This window comes from Melospiza georgiana, chromosome 1 (genome assembly GCF_028018845.1).
Source record: "Melospiza georgiana isolate bMelGeo1 chromosome 1, bMelGeo1.pri, whole genome shotgun sequence".
NCBI lineage: Eukaryota > Metazoa > Chordata > Aves > Passeriformes > Passerellidae > Melospiza > Melospiza georgiana.
The window spans coordinates 125880087-125899080 of record NC_080430.1 but is presented as its reverse complement, the minus strand read 5'-3'; the positions used below and the strand labels follow the sequence as shown (position 1 = coordinate 125899080).

General features: G+C 40.8%; 1 protein-coding gene across 4 annotated transcripts in view; it reads left to right on the top strand.

The window, feature by feature from the left end:
* TPD52 (tumor protein D52) overlaps positions 1–18994 on the top strand; it is a 125362-nt gene that overhangs the window by 18444 nt on the left and 87924 nt on the right. For 3 of the 4 annotated variants that reach the window (XM_058025974.1, XM_058025967.1, XM_058025959.1), the window contains exons 2-4: positions 11358–11473; positions 13059–13207; positions 14088–14189. In XM_058025974.1, the coding sequence (XP_057881957.1) occupies positions 11358–11473; positions 13059–13207; positions 14088–14189 (367 nt within the window). Of the gene's footprint in view, positions 1–11357; positions 11474–13058; positions 13208–14087; positions 14190–15213; positions 15241–18994 lie in introns of all 4 variants that reach the window. The other variant, XM_058025950.1, reaches the window with a different exon arrangement.

The following is an 18994-nucleotide window of genomic DNA, read 5'->3' as shown; positions in this document are numbered from 1 at the left end:
AGAATGGCAGCATAACTGGGATAAGTGGCTGAAGTGAAATAACTAAACACATTCCTCTAAAATATACCTGACAATGTTTTGACTCTGTTAATCTCACTTGGAAGTGTTCCTCTGTGTTTGCAGGTTTTGATCTGACTTCTCCTAAGTCAGGGCAAACTCAGATCATTGGTTCTGGGGTGGTGCTCTGTCCTTTGGCCTGGTCCTTTGCTGTAGATCGGAAAGTTTTTCACCTGTTACTGTTGGAGCTGACAGACGTGAGCTTTGGGCACTGTTTGAGACACACAACTTTGTCATAATCTGGGATTTCTGCCTAATCTTCTAAATGCTGAAACACTTGCAAGGCAGTAGAGAATATGTGCAAATACAGAGAATTTTGTCTGACATGAATGGGTTAAGTATTTTACTGTAGTATCAGCTTGTCTAGTCGCAGGATATGCTGGAGCGTGGATGTACTCCCTCACAAGAGCTCAGGAAATGAGTCTGAGTTTATAATTGGATTGAGAGGAGAGACAAGAACTGCTGCCTTCGCCAAGACGTGTGTCAGCTGTCTGAAATACCGTGGGCTGAGACTCTGGTTTAAGAGAAGAACAGCACTGGCAACCCCGTGATCCCTACCTGTAACATTTGCAAGTGTTTGTGTTGCAGGGAGATACATCTTCAAAGACGTGGTGGTTGTTGGTGGTGGCTTTTTCTTTGGGTTTTTTGTTTGTTTTAATAGGAGTGAGTGAGGATAAATAAAGTGCTGGAGAAGATATTTCTGTACAAAGAACTGTACTGAATGATGTAGTTGTATCAGGCAGAGCTTGTCCAGAGAAAGCATGTGGGGGAGGCTGAAGTACTGAGATTAATATCATGGTGTTGAGTTGTACCCTGCTAGAAGACAGCAGACACTTAACCCCTTCAGCCACATTCTGCTGACCATTCCTAATGGAGCTGCAGAAGCCTGTGCTTGTGCTGTTCAGGAATTGCTGCAGCTGTGCAGCTCCATTCATGTCCTGCACAAATCTCAGGGGAGTGAAAGAAGTGTCCGCTGTTAAAGGAATGGGGGTGAATGTGAAAATAGGAGCACTAATGTACAAATTTCAGGCTTCAGTTTAGTCTTTGGGCTTCTGTCCTCTTGCTTCACAGCATCTTTTTCTCTTAATGCAGTTTTAAGGCCTCAGATCAGGTGCTGAAAGGCTTTACTTGTCTGTAAACTGGTAAGACTTTTAAGATCAAATTGATGCTACAGAATCTAGATTGGCTTAAGATACTTAAGTAGATTTATGGCTCTTAAAATGGCTTATGCCATATAAAACTCTGTTGGAGTGGGGAGAGGAGCCTGACTGTTGCTGCCTGATTGGGATCTACCTGGGAAGGATGGGGGTGGTGGAAGACCACCTGGCTGGAAGTCTTTGCCCCAGACACACTTACTGGAAGGCCTCTTATCAATCTTGCCTCTTAGCAGACTTCAGAAGTTGAAATTTAAACCAAGTAGAGGCTGAGAAGGCAATTGAATCTCCACAGGCAACCTTGAAATAAGAGACTGAATCTTTTTGCTATGCCCCCACAGAGCAAGTGCTTCTTGCACCTCTTCCCCCTCTTTATCAACAAAGTCCTCCCATCATTTTCCCCCATTTTCTTTTGCTTGCTTGATTAAGTGCTGGAGTCATGATAGCCTGGCCAAAAGTATGAGCTGTGGTGCACAAGTTTGGCAGCTCCAGGTATAATCAGGACACAAACACAGGATGTTCAGTGTGGTGAAGGTGCCTGTGTAACAGCAGAACTCAGAGCAGATCCTGTGGATTGGTTATTTGGATAGCTTTGTCCAGAATGTTGTTTAGATCATGTCCTAGGGTAGCTTCTGCATTCCTCCAATCCTGAGGCATGAGTGGTAGCCTTTCCTGAGTTTAACTGTTTGTATTAAACACTACTGAACACATAGCTCAGTTTCTTCAAAGCCCAGAGGTGGTACTCCTTCATACTTCATCAGAAAACTTCATCCTACTTTGTGTAGGGAAAGAGGATATAATGTTTCCATGTATAAACAAACTGTTGTTCTGCTAGACCTATATGTGGGAAAAGCAGCTTCTCCACAAGGGTACCATAGCATCCTATCCTTGCTCAGCTGCCATCAAGGTAGAAGTGCTTCAATACTATATTGCATTGCTCAAGTTGTTGCTGGAGCCTTAGGTTAAGGTGGAAGCTGCAGAGCTGGGTAGCAGGTACTAGCTGAAGAAAGAACCGTGCCTGAGACTAAACAGGCAAATATCTGGTGAATGGTGTTTGCTCAAACTTAACAGCTTTTCCAGCTGTGGAGGGAGTTACTTCCTTATGATTAATGAGGTGCACAATCTGTTCTGACTGTTAATGCTAAATGGTTACCTGGGAAAGCTTTAAGTACACTCTGTAACCTTAGCAGGAGATTACACCTCTGTAACCTTAAGAGGAGATTACAACATGGTTAGTGGCAGGAATTGTGATGGTAATGCTTTGCTGAGGCTTGCCAAGCCTTCCTCAGACACTTTGTGACATTCAGGTGAACTTGTCAGTGATTGGTTCAAGCATCCTTGACAGAAGGTATCTACCTTTGTGCCAGTCTCTCAGACACCAGCTTCTAAAATGCCATAGATTACTTTAGTACTAAACTCTAAGTTACCCTGAGGTGTTAAGGGCAAATGAATGCTTGTTCTGGAACGGCAAAATCTTTGGTTTTAATCTCTTGCATAGTAAGCAAAAAACCACTGCTTCTTGGCTCTGGAACAGCTCCTTCCTTAGGCTTCGAGATCATTGCAGGTACTGCCTTGCAGCTGGTATCTGCAGTAACAACCAAGGTACACAGTAAAACTGGGTTTGCAATGCAGGGCAAAGAACAGAGATATTTGAGGATTCAGTTAATTACTCTAAGCCATGTAAGAGAAGCCTAAACTTAAACTTCAGCACTGAAATGTGTGTGTCTTGCCTGGGAAGGCAGCATCCATCTATTAGGGTATGGCTCTGCAGCCTCAGTTCCACCTCCAGCCAGCTGTATGTGCTCTGAATTATTGTGAAGGAGAGGAAGCCCATCCAGCAGGATATTTTGGTAATGGGAGGGCTCTTTAGAAAGGCCTCATAATGTGCCTGTTTTCATAGTGTACAGAATTCTTGATTGCTGTGACTGTCAAGAGCTACTAAACTGGTCAGAAGGCTACACACTGCAGAGAAAAACCTTGCTTTTTGGTTCTGTGCAGCTGCTGTTTGTCATCCCCATCCTGCTTTGTTCCCTTAGGCCATCACTTGAATTTAGAAAATCCCTTGGAGAGGGATTCATTCCTCCTCCAAATGCATCACAGTGAGCAGAATCTATCTTCTTTAGACTGGCTCTGAGCAGTATGGGGGAGTGCTGCCTTCCTCTGCCCTGAATCCCTGGATGTGCTAAGGAACTTCTGGGGAAGAAGCAGATAAAATTATTGTTATGGCTGGCAGGGGATCTCTTACAACTAGAGATTGTCTTCCCTGAAGTGGATGAGTTAGGAATGACAGCCTAGAAGTTGTCCTACAGTAGATTTGGATGGGTGGACTGCAGTCCTTTCTCTTTATAGAGAGATTGACTTATACTTCAGTTTGAAGACCATCAAATTTCCCTAAGTGATGAGGAAGGAGCTTATTCAGCAAAACAGCTTCCTTCATCTCCAGTTAGGATTTGTACCTGAGAGAAGTGAGGAACAACACTCCTGTAAACTTCAGCAGGTAAGAGAGCAGGAGGCTGATGTGTTTAGGTGATGTGTTTGGTAGGTGCTGTATCAACCCATATGTATGGCCCCTATAATTGAGCAGAGAGAGGAACTTGAAGTAAGGAGCACTTGCATGGTGTCCCTCTCTTGGCAGTGACCTTAGAACAGTAATATTTCTAAAAATTAGAGATTGTCTTGGGTGACTTCTGAGCTTGTGCTTAGGCCATGCATAAGGAGGAACAAAAGCAGAATTCAGCCTCTCAGATTTGCAATTCTGCAAATCTTCCCTGTAAGCCAAATGTATCTTCCAGCAATGGGCCACATCCTGTATGTGTCTGTGACTACACTGAAGAGGTGTTGAAGAGTTTGGCCCATACAGATTTCTGTCAGTAGGGGTGGCAGGCCAGGTCAGTGGTTGAGACTGGCAATCCAGATGTCTCTAGGGGCATGAAACCAACTTGTGCACTACAAAGATATAGGAGGAGTACCAGATTTTTTTGAATGGTTGGTAATGGGTAAATCTGAATGTAGGGAATTTCCTGTAAAACAAGAATGTAATGTTTCCTTCAGGAAATGGCTAGGAAATGGTGTTCTTGATTGTTAGCAGGGATCAACAGATTTTCATAAGGGGTTCTTTTTCCTAGAATAACTACTTGCAGTTGTAGCCCACTAGCACTGACCAGTGCTAAAGGGAGTGATTATCTAGGGTTAGGAAAAAGTCCTAGGGTGTAGCCTCCCCTTCTCTCTCTCCCTCTCTGTGTTGGGAGAGTGATGGTAGAAAACACCCAGCTCTTTGTGTGCCACATCTGATAACTTGTCATTTTGCCTAACCCAGTTAGCACAACTGCTCCCTGAGCCTTTTGCACAGAAGGCAGCCCTGAGTGCTGAGTTATACAAGGGAAAGCTGCAAAGCACTATCTGTAGCTGTTCATATTAACAAACTTGGTTAATAGAGTATCTTATTACTGTAGCTGTGTTACAGTTCTCTGCTGCCTCTGGATGCTTTAATCTGTGACCAAAGCTTTGACCTTTGCCAGATAAACTTTGCAGTATTTCTGGCAGAGTGTCAGAAATGCAGGGGGACATTCTATTTTCTTCTTTTCAGTGGGTTTAGAAAATAGCAGACTTGTGTTTTTCAGGCTCCAGCACTCTCATTGTTATGAGCCTGCAGGTACTCTGCACCTGCAGAAGTGAATGTAGGTCTTTAGCTTAAAGGATCTGCTTTTTAATTAGCTGGAAGGTCTGTTCCTGTGGCAACTGACTGATTGCAGTGGAAATGGGAAGTTAAAATTCTAGAAGGGGTGTGCTTTCTTCTCATATGCCCTGGGATTACTTTGCCTTGGACTTGACTTTGGAATGCTGCGAGGCTCCTTCACTTCTCTGGAATAATGCCTGATCAGCTCTGTCCTTACTGTGCAGGAAAAGATTAACTCCCATTTGATTATGCTCCTCTGTGTGCAGGCTGCAGTGAGGAGCCCAGGTGAAGGTGTGGGGTTTGGGAGGAAATTGTTGCTCAGCTCTAAAGGTGATCTACATTACTAATAGCCTTGTGTTTTCAGTGAAAGAAACTGACCATGAAATAAAAATAAAACAATGTAGTGAAGTGCTGCAAAACTGTGCCGAGTGCCTCTTTTAGGTAAGAAGCATTTCTTGTTCCCAGAGTTGAATCTTAAAGGCCTGGCATGAAGTCAGATGGCTTATGTAAGTTGATCTTGCTTTATGAGTGTGTCAAAGCATAAATACATTTCAGGCAATGCAATACTGCTGTTACTGGCTGCTCTAAACAATGCTGGTTGAAGCACCAAGGACATAGGACAGTGTACTTCATAAATATTTAACAACCCCCTCCCCCCAAAAAAACCCCCTCAGACCCAGATATGTTTAGCCTCACAAGCAAAAGTCATAATGCACATTAGAAGGCTCATCAATAAACCTAGGTGGTGTTTATAGGCCAGCCTTCAGAGAGGAGTGGTGTGATACCTGGGCAGCAGAGACTGAGTTCTCTCTAGTGGTTATTACACTGATGGAAGCAGCTGGAGAAATAGCTATGCACACAGAATTTTCCATTAATCAGAGGAAAAAGTCCAACACAGATGGTATATAGGATAGATTACGGCTGGTAATCCTTTTGTGTCCTAGAAGATTAAGGATATCCTGGTGTAGCTGCAGTCAGCTGACCTTTTTTTATTTAAACGATTGAACACAGTTGATGCAGTTCTGCAGAGGACCAAGGCTGTTCCAGAAGCCATGAGTGGTGCACTGTGAATGTTTGTCAAAGGAACGGTCTGTTTAAGTCCAGCCTCAGTTACAAATTTACAGGAACTTAACTTTGTGCCATGTAAACAGCAGCAGCTCCAGGATGGCTAAGAAATCCCTTGCTAGACAGCTCTATCACATGTAGCAGAGCTGAATTCTGTGAGGAGGCACAGGGAGTGTCATGTGGAGGAATGGAGGGTTTCTGAATGCTGCTGTCTGGGTTGCCCCAGAGAGCGAAGATGAATGCTTCAGTGGAAGAGGAGGATGGCTGCACGCACTGAACTGTCTGGGTCTGGCATGGATCTGTATGAGGATTACAAATCACCCTTCGATTTCAATGCTGGAGTCAACAGAAATTATCTTTACTTGTCGCCTGGCATAAACCTTTCTCCACCTGGATCACCTACACTGGCGAAGTCTGGTAACTTCCTTCTCTTCCTTCCTTAAAATCTCTACGTGAAACGCTTAGCAGTTAATACCTGTAAAACTTCTCAAATTAAAAATCTATAAAAGTTGGCCTCCTGTTAATTCTGGGAGTGTGTTAGCTTCAGTGTGTCATGTAGATAATATCTCATGTGTTATAAGTTTATCAGCTTTACATTATTTGTTATTTATTCAGCAAATAATAATTCAGAAAGGCAGTTTGAGGGAACATGAAGTGGCAAAACCAGTTAGGAACAAAACTGCAAGACTGGAATAATTTGCCTGGTTTAACTATTAGATTTTTTCAGGGGAGGAGGTAGAAATTGCATTTTTAGTAGGACTTCAGAGCTCTGGATAGTCTAAAATCTGCTCTTGCCTTAATACTGAAAATCTCACTGATTAATGAAAATGCCCTTTAAAACCTTTACTCCATTCCACCTAGCATTTAGAATACTGCAAGCCTTCCACCTGCAGATAGGAACTGCACTGGGATTGCCCAGTGCTGTGCTGCAGTGGCATCCATTTAGTGCTTAACCCTCTGAATTTCTTGCTGGTAGCCTGTTGTACAGAGCACCGATAGCTGTGCCTCCCAATGCATCCTAGTCTGGTTTTACTGTCGTCATTGCTTTCCATTCCTTGCTGCCAGATGAAATCTTCCAAAGTAATTTTAAATATAGAAAGCTTAGACCTACTTCACATGTGGCAAAGCAAAAGGGGGTTACACAGGTGTTAACTTTTTTTTAATGGGCTTGTTACTTAAAATTTTAAAAAACATGCATCCCTTGGGGAACCTCTGTGTGAACTTTAACAACCCTCTTTGTGAACTTGATGAGCCAGGGGCTACTGGGAAACAGTGGTCAGCATTCACTTCTGCAATTTCTGCCTCTCCCAGCTCTTCTAAAGGAGAGGGGAAGCATCTCTCAGTGTCAGGTGATGATGCATCACAATTACCACTGGCTTTTCTGGGCTTTATTTTCTTTTTCATTTGCTTTGAATGAATATCTAATCAGCATTTGGGAGAAGCCCAAGAATTTTCTCCCCCAGGTTGAAGAAGTACGTCTCACTTTGGCTTCTTCACTGAGATAAACAGGAAGCACTTAAATCTGATCTTTCTTATATACTGCAGAGTAAATATGCTCTGCAGTACTGTATGTTACTCAAATGTTAGAGTGGTCTAAAAACTTTGCAACAGCTTGTTCTCCTGAACTATAACAAGCACCTTTTTTCTTTAGCTTTGCCAATGTATAGTGATAACCACAATGCTCATTCTGAGTGTCACATGCAGAACATGCCAGTGTGAAAAAAAGCTTTATGGATGTTAACCCACTCCCACCCTGAGGCTGCTCATTCAAAATGAAAAGTACTTCTTAAAACTGCTCCTGTTTGCTGCTGATCTCTGAATTCAGGCCAGGGAGGTAGGGACTTATGGTCAAAATGGAGCATGAACTTGGATTGAAACTGGCCAAAGCAAACCCCAAATCAGAAAAACTGAGGGTTAATTGAATTGCTCTAATGCTTTGCCTACCCTGGCAGAATTTAAGTCCTGTAATAGGGACTTAAATGCCATTTCCCTGAATGTGATCCATGGAGTCCTAATCAACTAACTTGCTCATGTCTTTCTTTATTTGGTTCATTTAAGTAGATCTAATAAACTGCTAGGAAAATATGTTAATCTTAGAAATACATACCTAAAAACTGACCTTAAAGCTAGGTAAATTTTCTCTTACTGTCTAAGTCTTTATGATTTTTTTTCTCCCAAACAGATTTTTTATTCTGTTTGAGAGACATGAAATGTTCAGTTAAACTTGGTTGTAACAGAGTACCAAATGACTGAATTTTAAGTCCTTCACAATCCAATGATGTGGGAGAACTAACATAACGAAAGGTAACAGCTTGAAAGCTGTAGTAATAATTTTTCATAGCAATATAAAATAATAATAGTAACATTTCTGTTGGCTAAAAAAGACCATAAGTGAGAATTGCTCTCTTAGTAGTAGTTTGAGCCAAAGCATTTCCATCTGTTGGATGATTGCTGATTTCTTGGTTTCTTGCCCCATAGAAAGATCTAAGGTGGGCTGTGCATGTTTCCTGATGAAGTTTTTTCAAAGCCATGCTCTTACTGGCTGTCAGTCCTAGTTTCTGGGATACATTTAGATTGTAGGCACACCATTGTGGAGGTCTGTGGGTTGTTAGCTGTGTAGAAACTGCTCCTTGGTCAGATGGCTCAGCACAGCCTAGCCCATAGCATGGATGATCCCTGTGTCCTGCAGGTATTGAACTGAGGAATGGGAGCAAAGGGAACAGAGGGGTGAGCAGTGACAGGAGAGAGAGCAGGGGCGTCAGAGTGAAGATTGATGGGAAGGTGTCAGTATTGTTCATGTGAAGCTCAGAAAAGTAATAAATGGGAGGGGCTGTGAAGGCAAGAAGAGGAAGGCATGGTCACTTGTGCAGGGTGAGGTGTGGAGGACTCTGAATAGCATGATTTCCTGTTTCCCTAACAACTCAAGGAATGTGAAGGGAAGGAGAGATCGTTCTCTTGCTTCTTAGCATTGTGCCTTAAATCCTCTTTGGTAGTCAAGAAGCAGAACAGTCTTAAAAATTAGTTTTACAAAGAGAAGCTACATTCCCCAAATGGAAGCTGTTGCTGCAGGAGACAATCTGGCATGTTTTCTTACTGGTTGATTCACTTGATCTATTTTTGGTGATTTAATCCAGATGACTCCTCATAATCAGATTGAACAGACTTTCAGCTGGTTGTGCTAATGCTCTTGGAGTCAGGATGGTTTTGGTACTTGCAAACTTTCTGGAATGGCTTTGTGATGATGGCAAGCAGGTGGTCCCTGAAGGGCTGCAGGTAAGAGCAAGGTCAGGAGTCACAGTAGAACACACTGAGGGGGTGTAGGGTGTTCAAATGCAGTTCAAATTGTTTTCCTTCAGGGTAGGTTTATGTAATTAATAGGTTAAATAGCAATTTAACAAAAAGGTGTGGCATTCTTAACTGTTAAGAAAATATGTTGATGCATAAAACAAAAGTTATCTGATTGTGAGACATAATCCTTTGTTTTAGGTGCCATAGGGCTGTGCTTTAGTTTGGGCATTAGACTTTGAAGTTCTCACTGCCCTAGATTTTTGACACAAAATAGTGTATTGGGAAACCCACAGGACCTACATTATGTTTGTGTAGAAGACACATGTAAATCTCTGAGAAAACGTGGCACAAATCTCATGAATAAATGCAGAATTAGGTTTAATTTTCTTCCTGTAGGCTTCCTTCTCAGTGCACTTGGTAGTAACAGCATTCACAAAAAGTCCTGTCCATGTAGCAGTGTGCTTCTAGAGGATAAGGGTTTTGGACACAGATACAGACAGACAACATACCATTTTGGAAAGAATTTGTGGGATTGAGTTTTACCTGAGTTCAGTAATTTGATCCAAGAACAAGGTTTCTTCTTTGTTTGGCTTAACAGCTGCTAGGACTGTATTTCATAAAATGTGTACAGCTAATTAGAGACTCACAGAATCTTTTTTTTTTCCCTGATTTTTCAATTGATTGTGATGTAGGTGTTTGATATGAAACTTCACAGCAAAATCATAGTGGTGATTAATGAGTTTTTGATTCCCAAAGGATAGTATGGAGTGCCATCAGAAGCTGCTGAAATGAGAATGGAATTTTATTGGCATATTATTTATGGTTAACTTCTATAGTGATTAATAGGAAATGTTACTTAATGCCTCTTCAACTTAGATCAATGATATATTTATGTGCATATACACACGCTCACATATGTATGTGTGTATATGTACACATACACACACTCTTCCTTGCTTCTTATTAACAGACAATCCTGATCCTTTCCTCTTGTATTTTAAGATTTTCATTTGGCTTCTTTTTTTTTTATTATCTGTAAGGCTGTTTTATGTCTTGAATAGAGAATTCTGGGAATCCACAACCATTCCAGCATGCAGTCTCCCTGCAAACTGGTCTCTCTGCAATTAGAATAGAATTCCTTGATTTTGGCAAACTTTAAGTGTCAGCTACAAAGACTCAAAATGGGAAGTCGTTTGCTGGAAATTTTGTTGCATAAAAGGTGTTTAAAATGGTCTTACTGCAAGCACTAAGGAGTAAAAAAATGAATAATTACAGTTATTGCATCGTGGTAATACAAATACCATCCTCCTTCCTTGCCCTGAAGCTGTGAAAGCAAAAGTTAAGGAACACCATGGAGATGTTTGTGGTTTATGTAAGAAAATTAGGCAGAGTTTTGGTTTCTGGATTTGGAAGAGGCAGCAGTTTAAGTGGATGCACATTCTTATCAGTCTCTCCTCCTTTGAAGCAACAGCCTTTCATTCCTGAGCTTTGTCTCTGGACTTCCCATCTGCCTTAAGGTCCAGGTGCAAACCAGCAGCTTATTTCCAGTTCCATGATATCTGCAACCTTCTAGGCACTGTGGTCCCAGTTACTAGGGACAGAGAGATCAAGCAGGGTACAGAGTTCATACTTGCAGTGCAGTAGTTTTCTCCACTGTTGTTAGCCTTGCTTGTGGCTGCACCCAGTGTGCACTTCATAATCTGATCCAGAGAGTAGTAAGGGAGGGAGCCTCTGCATTGGCCTTGGGCATCTCCAGCACTTCCAGAGTTTCTGTGCCAGATGTGCACAGACTCCTGGGCAAGGTTGTGTAGGAAACACTAGTCAGGACATAGTGTTCTGTGTCTTGGTTTCTCTCAGAGCAGTGGGATGTGTTGTTCTCAACAGGTTTCCAGTCTCCTATTACAGCAGCAGCTGCCATTATATTAAGATTTAATACAGCTTGATAGAATGAAATATAAAATGCCTTTGGTTTCCTTCCTGTAGTTGGGGAGCATGACTTTGGTGTCCTCTCATCAGTTTTTTTTGTGCACTGGGATGGAAGAGCCGTGTGCTAATATTAGCTGCTGTTTGGCAGTCTTGTGGTGATCTCACTTTTAATGCTTTTTATTAATCTGAAGGGCTGCTGAGGAGTGACTCTATACCTGAGGTTGGAGAGGATGTTGCTGCTACAGTCAGTATGGCAGAAACACTCTCAGAAGAAGAACGGGATGAGCTAAGAAAAGAGCTTGCCAAGGTAATTCTTTTGCAAATAGCTCTTAAACTTGTTTTGATGATGAAAATCTGGAATAATGTTATCTTTAAACATACACTTAATGCTTTGCATAGTTATTCTCTGAGTGTCTAAAGCTGGCACTCCTGTATATTGCAGGTATATAGATATACAGATAGGAAAGAAGGGTGTCAAGGAGAAAAGAACAGCCAGTTCTAGTGATGGGGAATTAAGCTGGAAGTGCTGAATACACAGGTTTTAAACTAAGATACATAAATACCTAACCCATTTTTTTTTCCCCTCGAGTGAGAAGGGGTTAAATCAGCAAAGAGAACATGGTTGGAAACCAAAACCCAAGTATTGTCTCAAGAGGTGTGGAGTAGCTAAAGCTGTTTCCTTCGTGAATAATGCTTTGTAGTAGGATCTGGGTAGGCACTGTATTGCTAATGTCTAACCATGTTACTGTTCTTGTCCATAACAGAATATTTTTAAGGGTGAGAAAAAGTAGCATTCTTTGAAAAACAGACATGCAAATATTCAGGCCTGATACACGCCAAAGTCAAGCTTTATTAAGCAGCCAGTCTTTTTTCTTTAGTAGCTCTATGGGACTTTATGAAACACAATAACTTAAGCCTAAGGTTAACAAACAAAGTTTAGCTTTAAATTAAGCACATTAATACATTCTTGTATTTGGCAGTCCTGAGTATCATTTCATGCCAAAGATAGTGAGGGTGGGCTGATCCTGATAGGATATGTAAGATATCCAAAACAGAGGTGCATTGAAGATTCTGTAAGGAACTGTACTCCTGTAAGGAGCTTAAATGAGTGGGCAGCCTGCTGCTCTAAACTGGGGTGATCTTGCCTGGATGAGGAAGTAGGATGGGAGGGATGCCCTTGCCTTTACACATATGGCCTTAGTGCCTCTGTCACTTCTATAAAGCTCACGGAATGGCATTGTAGAACTGTGCTGACATCTCTGGTCATGTTTCCAGGCTTAAGTGACCATCTGAGTAAAGAAGGAAGCACACACACAATATAGGTTTCTAGTTACAGAGCAAATGCTGTGTTGTGTGATTGGTCAGACTTCCACCATTTCCACACCTGCTCTGGGGAAGGCACTCCTGTGGCTGAATCCAGTCTAAGCCAGATCCTGGCTTAAGCTGCAGAAGGACCTTTCTGTTGAAGCAAGGAGACAAAATGTGTGTATGACAGACATGCTCTGAGCTTCCTGGTACTGGTCACACATTGGTATATCTTCTGACGTGGAAGCAGAATACAGGGTTGGCAGTTGTCCCAGGTTTGACTAATCTTCAACCTTTACATATCATAGGTACTAATTTCTAACTATGCAGTCTTTTAGTTACCAACTTCCTTGTACATGTTCCAATAACAGAGCTAGCTGCAGGTAGAGTACTTTCTCACTAGCTCTTGTAGTGTCTGTTAGATTTCCCTTTTAGTATTTAGGAATGACTGTGAGGCAATGTTAAAAACCTCTGTTAGCCCTCCCATTACTGGTGTCTGGTGGATGCTTTAAAGAAATACATAGTTAAATGGTTGGGTGTATTCCTTGTTAACTGTTAACCACTTGTTAACAACTCTGGTGCCACAGGTGGAAGAGGAAATCCAGACGCTCTCACAAGTGCTAGCTGCCAAAGAGAAGCATCTAGCAGAAATCAAGAGAAAGCTGGGAATTAACTCACTACAGGAACTAAAGCAGAACATTACCAAAAGCTGGCAAGATGTTACATCAACCACGGCGTACGTACCAGCTCATGATGATTGTTTAGACTGCTGAAGTGAAAACTGTTTAGGTCTTGTGTCACATCTAAACACTCTGTTCTTGTGAAATGAGTATATATAACACAAAGTTAAGTTGTATTAATATTTCTCTGGATAAATCAACAGACTTTTTAAAAAGAAGAACACTGCAAGCCATATCTCATGCTAAAGAAGAATGATTGACCAAAATATGGGCTGTTCTAACACACTTTTGTTTTGTCTGATACATCTGAGATACCAAGGTGTCCTAAGTCCAACAGAATACCCTTGTTTTCTACCCTTAAAAATTGTTGTAAATTGAGCCCATGCAGGAAGAGTATGAAGTTACAGTTACTGTTCTTGCCAAACACAGTTGTTAACTTAAGGTCTAGAGCAAGCTGCCTTCTGCAGTTAATAACCACAGACTGTCACAAGATGTACCTCAAACTTTTTATGGTGAATTTTGTTGACAGAACTGTGTGGTACAAGAATAGACACTTGGCACAAAAAATAGACCTTTTGTTTTGTTTATTTGTGTTTTGTTTTCTCTTGTATTTTTTGGAGTTGTTTTTTTTTTTCTTGATTGGGGTGTTTTATGTGTGTGTTTATTTTGTATTTTAATAAATCCTATGATAGCAGATAGCATTTGTTCTAGGGTGGGGTAGTAGGTGTGTGTCGGTGAACTGCGTCTGGTCAGAGCTGGCAGAGATGCTGTAGCCATAAGGGACTGCAAAGGCTGAAAGTAACATCTTAAGCAGGTTTTACATATGACCCCAAAGCTGAAGTGTACCTCTGCATTTAATACAAATAGACACACACTAAAACTTTCCTTATGTGTTCATTAAAAAAACCTAAAAACTAAATGCTTTTTTGAAACCAGATACAAGAGAACATCAGAAACCCTGTCTCAGGCTGGTCAGAAGGCTTCTGCTGCTTTTTCTTCTGTTGGTTCAGTCATAACCAAGAAATTTGAAGATGTCAGGTAGGTTTATTTACCTTTTCCCAAGTAATTGCATTTTTTATTTAAGCAATTATCACTGCAATAAATTTATGCTGCTAACATACCTAGTGCTTCTAAAAGCTAATCTATCCAGAGCCTTCAGCAACTGTTTTAGGGGAGGTAAGAGACTTGCTGCAGAATCTGTTTGTATGTCCTCAGTGGTTCTGAGGAGTTCTGTGGTGTGTGTTTTATGTAGGCAAGAGAAGCAATGTGTGCTGCCGCCTCCACTGCTGCTCTTACTTTTCTGGTGTGATTGCAGGTGGCACTGTCTGCCTGCCTCTGCGGGGTACACATAGCACTGTCATTCCTGCTCTCTTTCTCAGCTGGTGGAATATGACATTTAAACAACTAATGTCTTTCACTGTTTGTGTTTTGTCGTTTTCCTCTTTTTTTTGTTGTTGTTGTTTTTGTTTGGGGTTTTGTTTGTTTGGTTTTGTTTTATGTGTCAAATCCTTCCAAGTCTGTTTTTTTTCTGTCTAAGCTGTTCTGCCTCATAGAAGTGGCTTGATTTTATTACATTTTTTAAGAGACTATTGGCACTTTTTAATTCTTAAATATTGTTGGCATGCAATATTTTGACTTTGTGCCAAATGACACAGCCCTACATACACATTAGGTAAGTCTGCCAAGTAATTTTTAGAACTATTTTGAGCTGCTTGCAAAAATCCTGCTGGATGCAATACAATCAGTTGCTTGGCTGACAATTCCTGGATTATGTAATTCTTAGTACTGGAAGCTATACAATTATTCATCTCCACAGGTAATTTGTTGTTGTTAAACTTATTTTTCAGTTATTGGGCAAATAGAAATTCACACATTCTCACAGAATATTGCTGCTTTGGCAGCAGTGTAATAAAATCAGCCATTTTAAAGTGCTGCCATTAACTTCTTGCTTTATGGAGTCTAGTGAGAAAATGCTTTGAGTACAACTACACAGTTACAGATTTTTCTTCATATTTATCAGAAGTTCATTTCTCTCTTTACTGCTTACTCTGGCACTGTGCAGACTACAGGCATTTTCACATTCCTTTAGGTAAGGTGGACACAAGAATTGCTTCTCAAACTAAGCATGTAGTCAGACTGTCTCCATTACAGTTTTTCATTTAAGTTTTCTCTGTAGAAGGTAATTTCTTCTTTTTTTCAGTGTTAGTAAGGGTAAAACTGAAGCCCTTTTAATGTCAGGGAAGATGTTTCTTCATATTCACTTGGTAACTATCTCAAAACATGAAAACTTGAGTATACCTAATAATTAATGTCTCTCTTCCTTGTTAGAAATAAACCCACTAAAATGATGCTGAAAGTTTTTTTTTCAGGAGACAGAATATGGTGTTGAGGTCAATGGCATGCAGGATTCCTCCTTCTTTGTCTGTACAGTGTTTGTGTCATGGCAGAACAGAGATTTCCCCCTTTTTGTGTCTATTACAATGGCTGTTTAGCATTGTGATTCTAACTAAATAACTAGAGTCTAAATGTAAAATAGTTTATACATTCTTTGTTCATAGTTTGTCCAGTGAAACAATCCTTGAGTTGATTACTTTAGCAATGCCAGTATCTTAGTTACTTCATCTACATTACCTTTGATCTAAGCAAATACTCAGTGTTTTCAGCAGTTAAAATTCCTGTGTAACAACTTCTGTCCATTGCCTCTCAGCCCATCTATCTGAGCCTGACTTAATCTTTTCTGTACTCCACCACTAAGGAGCTAAAGAGAGCAGTAGGATCTCTATAAAGATGTTGGGGTTTGGCTGCTGGAGTACTAACTGGGAGCTGTTGTCCCAGGGGACGAGATGGGCAGGGGCACAGGATGCTATGAGAACTCAGACTCTGAAGTGAGCTCAGTTTGATGAGGTATAAGAATAGCAGCCAGTCTCAAATATGTCCTGTTCAGCATCCGTGAGAACTTGGAAGAATTTTCTGTTCCCTTTGGATACAGAGCTCAGCTGCTCACTTAGCAGGAGTCACATTTCTACCTTAAGGCTGTGGTGTTCCACAATTAGTATTGGACTATTTCACTGGACAAGGACAAGCACAGACTCAGATCTGTTGCCTACTTCAGGAATACCTTAGGAGTGTCTTAATTACTCCAGTTAGAGGCTCTGTGAGTGTTGAATACTCTATCAGAAACTGTGCCCCTGGGAGAGAATGTAACAGTATCAGAGAAGTCTGCACTGTTGGTGTGCTTCTCAGGGAGAATCGTGGTGGTGGTGGAAATGCAAGGTATCGATATAAATTCAGGGGGAGCTGTGTTTAGAAAACAAAACAAAAGTGTGAAGAATTAGTGCTGCTAAAGATCTTAGTTGCACTTGGAACAAAATATTAAAGATGTTTTTCATGAGAACCAAATTCATCTGAATTCAGGTCTGAGGGTTATATAACTACTTAAGGGCAAGTCTGAGCTTCAGAAAAGTTTAGATGCCTCAATTCTTTCCTGGAAGGGAGAGTTTATGGGCCGATACTTGAACTTGTACTGAATATGCAGGTTCATTTTTGTTCTTAACCTCTTGCATTGGCTTCATTTTGGCTTCACTTTCCCTTGTATTGTTTTGGTTGAGGGACTTCTCAGCTACAGTGGTGTGATTTCTTCCCTGTTGGACTATTTCATGGACATATTCCATGCAGCAAACATCACACACAGATCTTGATTGGGGCACTGCAAAGTGATGTAATAGGGAGTTGCGAAAGGGAGTGAGGCAGCTGCTGGAGCTGTGATTTTGGAAACTACTGAAATGGAGAGGAAGGGGGACTGGTAGTGCAATGTCAGTGCATTTTTGCTTCCTTTTTGTATTTGTTTTCTCTGCCCTTTGTTATGATGAAAATGAACTCTGTTCCATCTTAGGTTTTTCTTAATACCTTTATTCTCTTTATAAGAATTTATTGAAGTTTTGATAAGCTAACTTTCCTTCTGTAGGCAACAGTATTCTGTGCAAAGTAGCAGTACCAAGATGTAGCTTCTGAGCAGTCTTGACTTTGCACTTGGCCCTTCTTGCACTGCATCCCTATAATGGAGCAAAGTCCACCTTTGCCTTGCTCTGAGATTACAGAATAACTTTCTTTGCTTGCTTTAGAAGTCTGATCTCTGATCACGGATTCCTAAATACCATAACATATCAGCTGGAAATTTAACTACAAAGTAACTGGCTACTGTGTATGTTGAGCTGTGTTTTCTAGGCTGGGACTCTGGCATACCTCTTTGTGCCTTTTCAAAATGTGAGGCAATGGAGTAGCTTTAAAAAAATGATTGTGTAGAGGATAAGAAAGCTTTAATACAATACAAAATGCATGGAAGACTGGAGAGCAGCTTACCGTGCCTCTTTCATTTATTGTCTTTTTTAAGCTAGGTGTTTGCTTTTGAGCATTGCAAAGAGGGCTTGTCTTTCAAACTGCCTGAGTTGATGGCCTAGTTGAGTGAGTGCTTTAGTGTGGCATTCTGTGATTTGGGAAAGAAATACAAGTTCTCTTCATAAAGATGTTCAAGGCTTAATTGTGCCTCTTGCATTACCTGAAGAATAGGTGGTTTATGTTAAAAAAATCAACTGCATTTATCTAATTCAGTTCTCCTGCAAACCACATCATGGTATGATAAAACTATGTAATATCTTGTGGTGTTTTTTTGCAAACTAGATACTGAGGGTATACACAAGTGTATTGTCCAGCAGCAAGTAAATTCTTCATGAATTCATGAATAGTTCTTCCATTAAATGATGTCTGAGATGAAACTAAACTTTTGTAGACACCTGTTAGAACATCTGTGATACACTATAGGTTGTTGTTTTTCAGTGTGAGCAGTTCTACAGTTTGTAAATATATGTATTTAATCCTCTTTAGCCTTAAACTTCTTGCAGAGAGAAACTTCTTGCAGCATGAGGGGAATTGGCTGAGCATTGACTGAAACTAGTGTAGCTCTGTAAGAAAACCTGCTATGTAGCAAGCCCAGAACTTGTAGTAATCCACATCACAGTGAAGGATATATATTACAGTCCAGGAGACAGTCAGCTTGTCTGTGATCTGGAAAGGCCTGTGGAAGCCAGGCCATCCATAAGAATGAAACACAGGAGAAATGGGCTTGGGTAAATAGATGAAACATAGCTGTGAATTAGTGAAGTGTCAGGAAAGCATCTGGCCTTGTGTATCTGATTCCCAGTACACTGTAACTACAGATTAAACCATAGTTGTGCATCTGCCTTAAGGGATCTCAGCCTTTTTTCTATCATGGTATTTTACTAATGAGCCCTCATAAAGGATCTCATAAAACTTTTTCTGCAATAAACATAGAACATTTTTTTCTTCTGTGAATGTATCTTCCATTGATTGTGCTGAGATGCTAATTGTAAGTTTGGAGGTACATTTTATGAGAGTTGTTTCCCTTCCCTCCTCTTCTTCCCCAACAACTGCCTGGAAAGTATTCTCTTGAAAGGCATCATAAAGCCCAGAAAATTTTGACATTCCATATATAGTTATGAAAACCTAAGATGATAACTTGTAATAACTCTCAGTTACTGTTGTGGTATTTGGTAAGAATTATTTAACATATAAGGCTTGTTTGTATCTGCAGTAAACAGGGATTTCCTGTATGGAACTAAATTAGGTGTGTGGTAGTGGTGTTGAAGCTGTGCAGGAGCTCCTTCATCTATATCCAATTATCTTCTAGAAGTAGATGTGTTTTCTTGCTGGACAAACAGTAACTTTATAGCAACACTGGCAGGTTATAGAAATCCTCCATGAATTTCAGAACACAGGACTTTATCCTGCTCCCAGCATAAATCCAACCTTGAATACTGACTGATGTG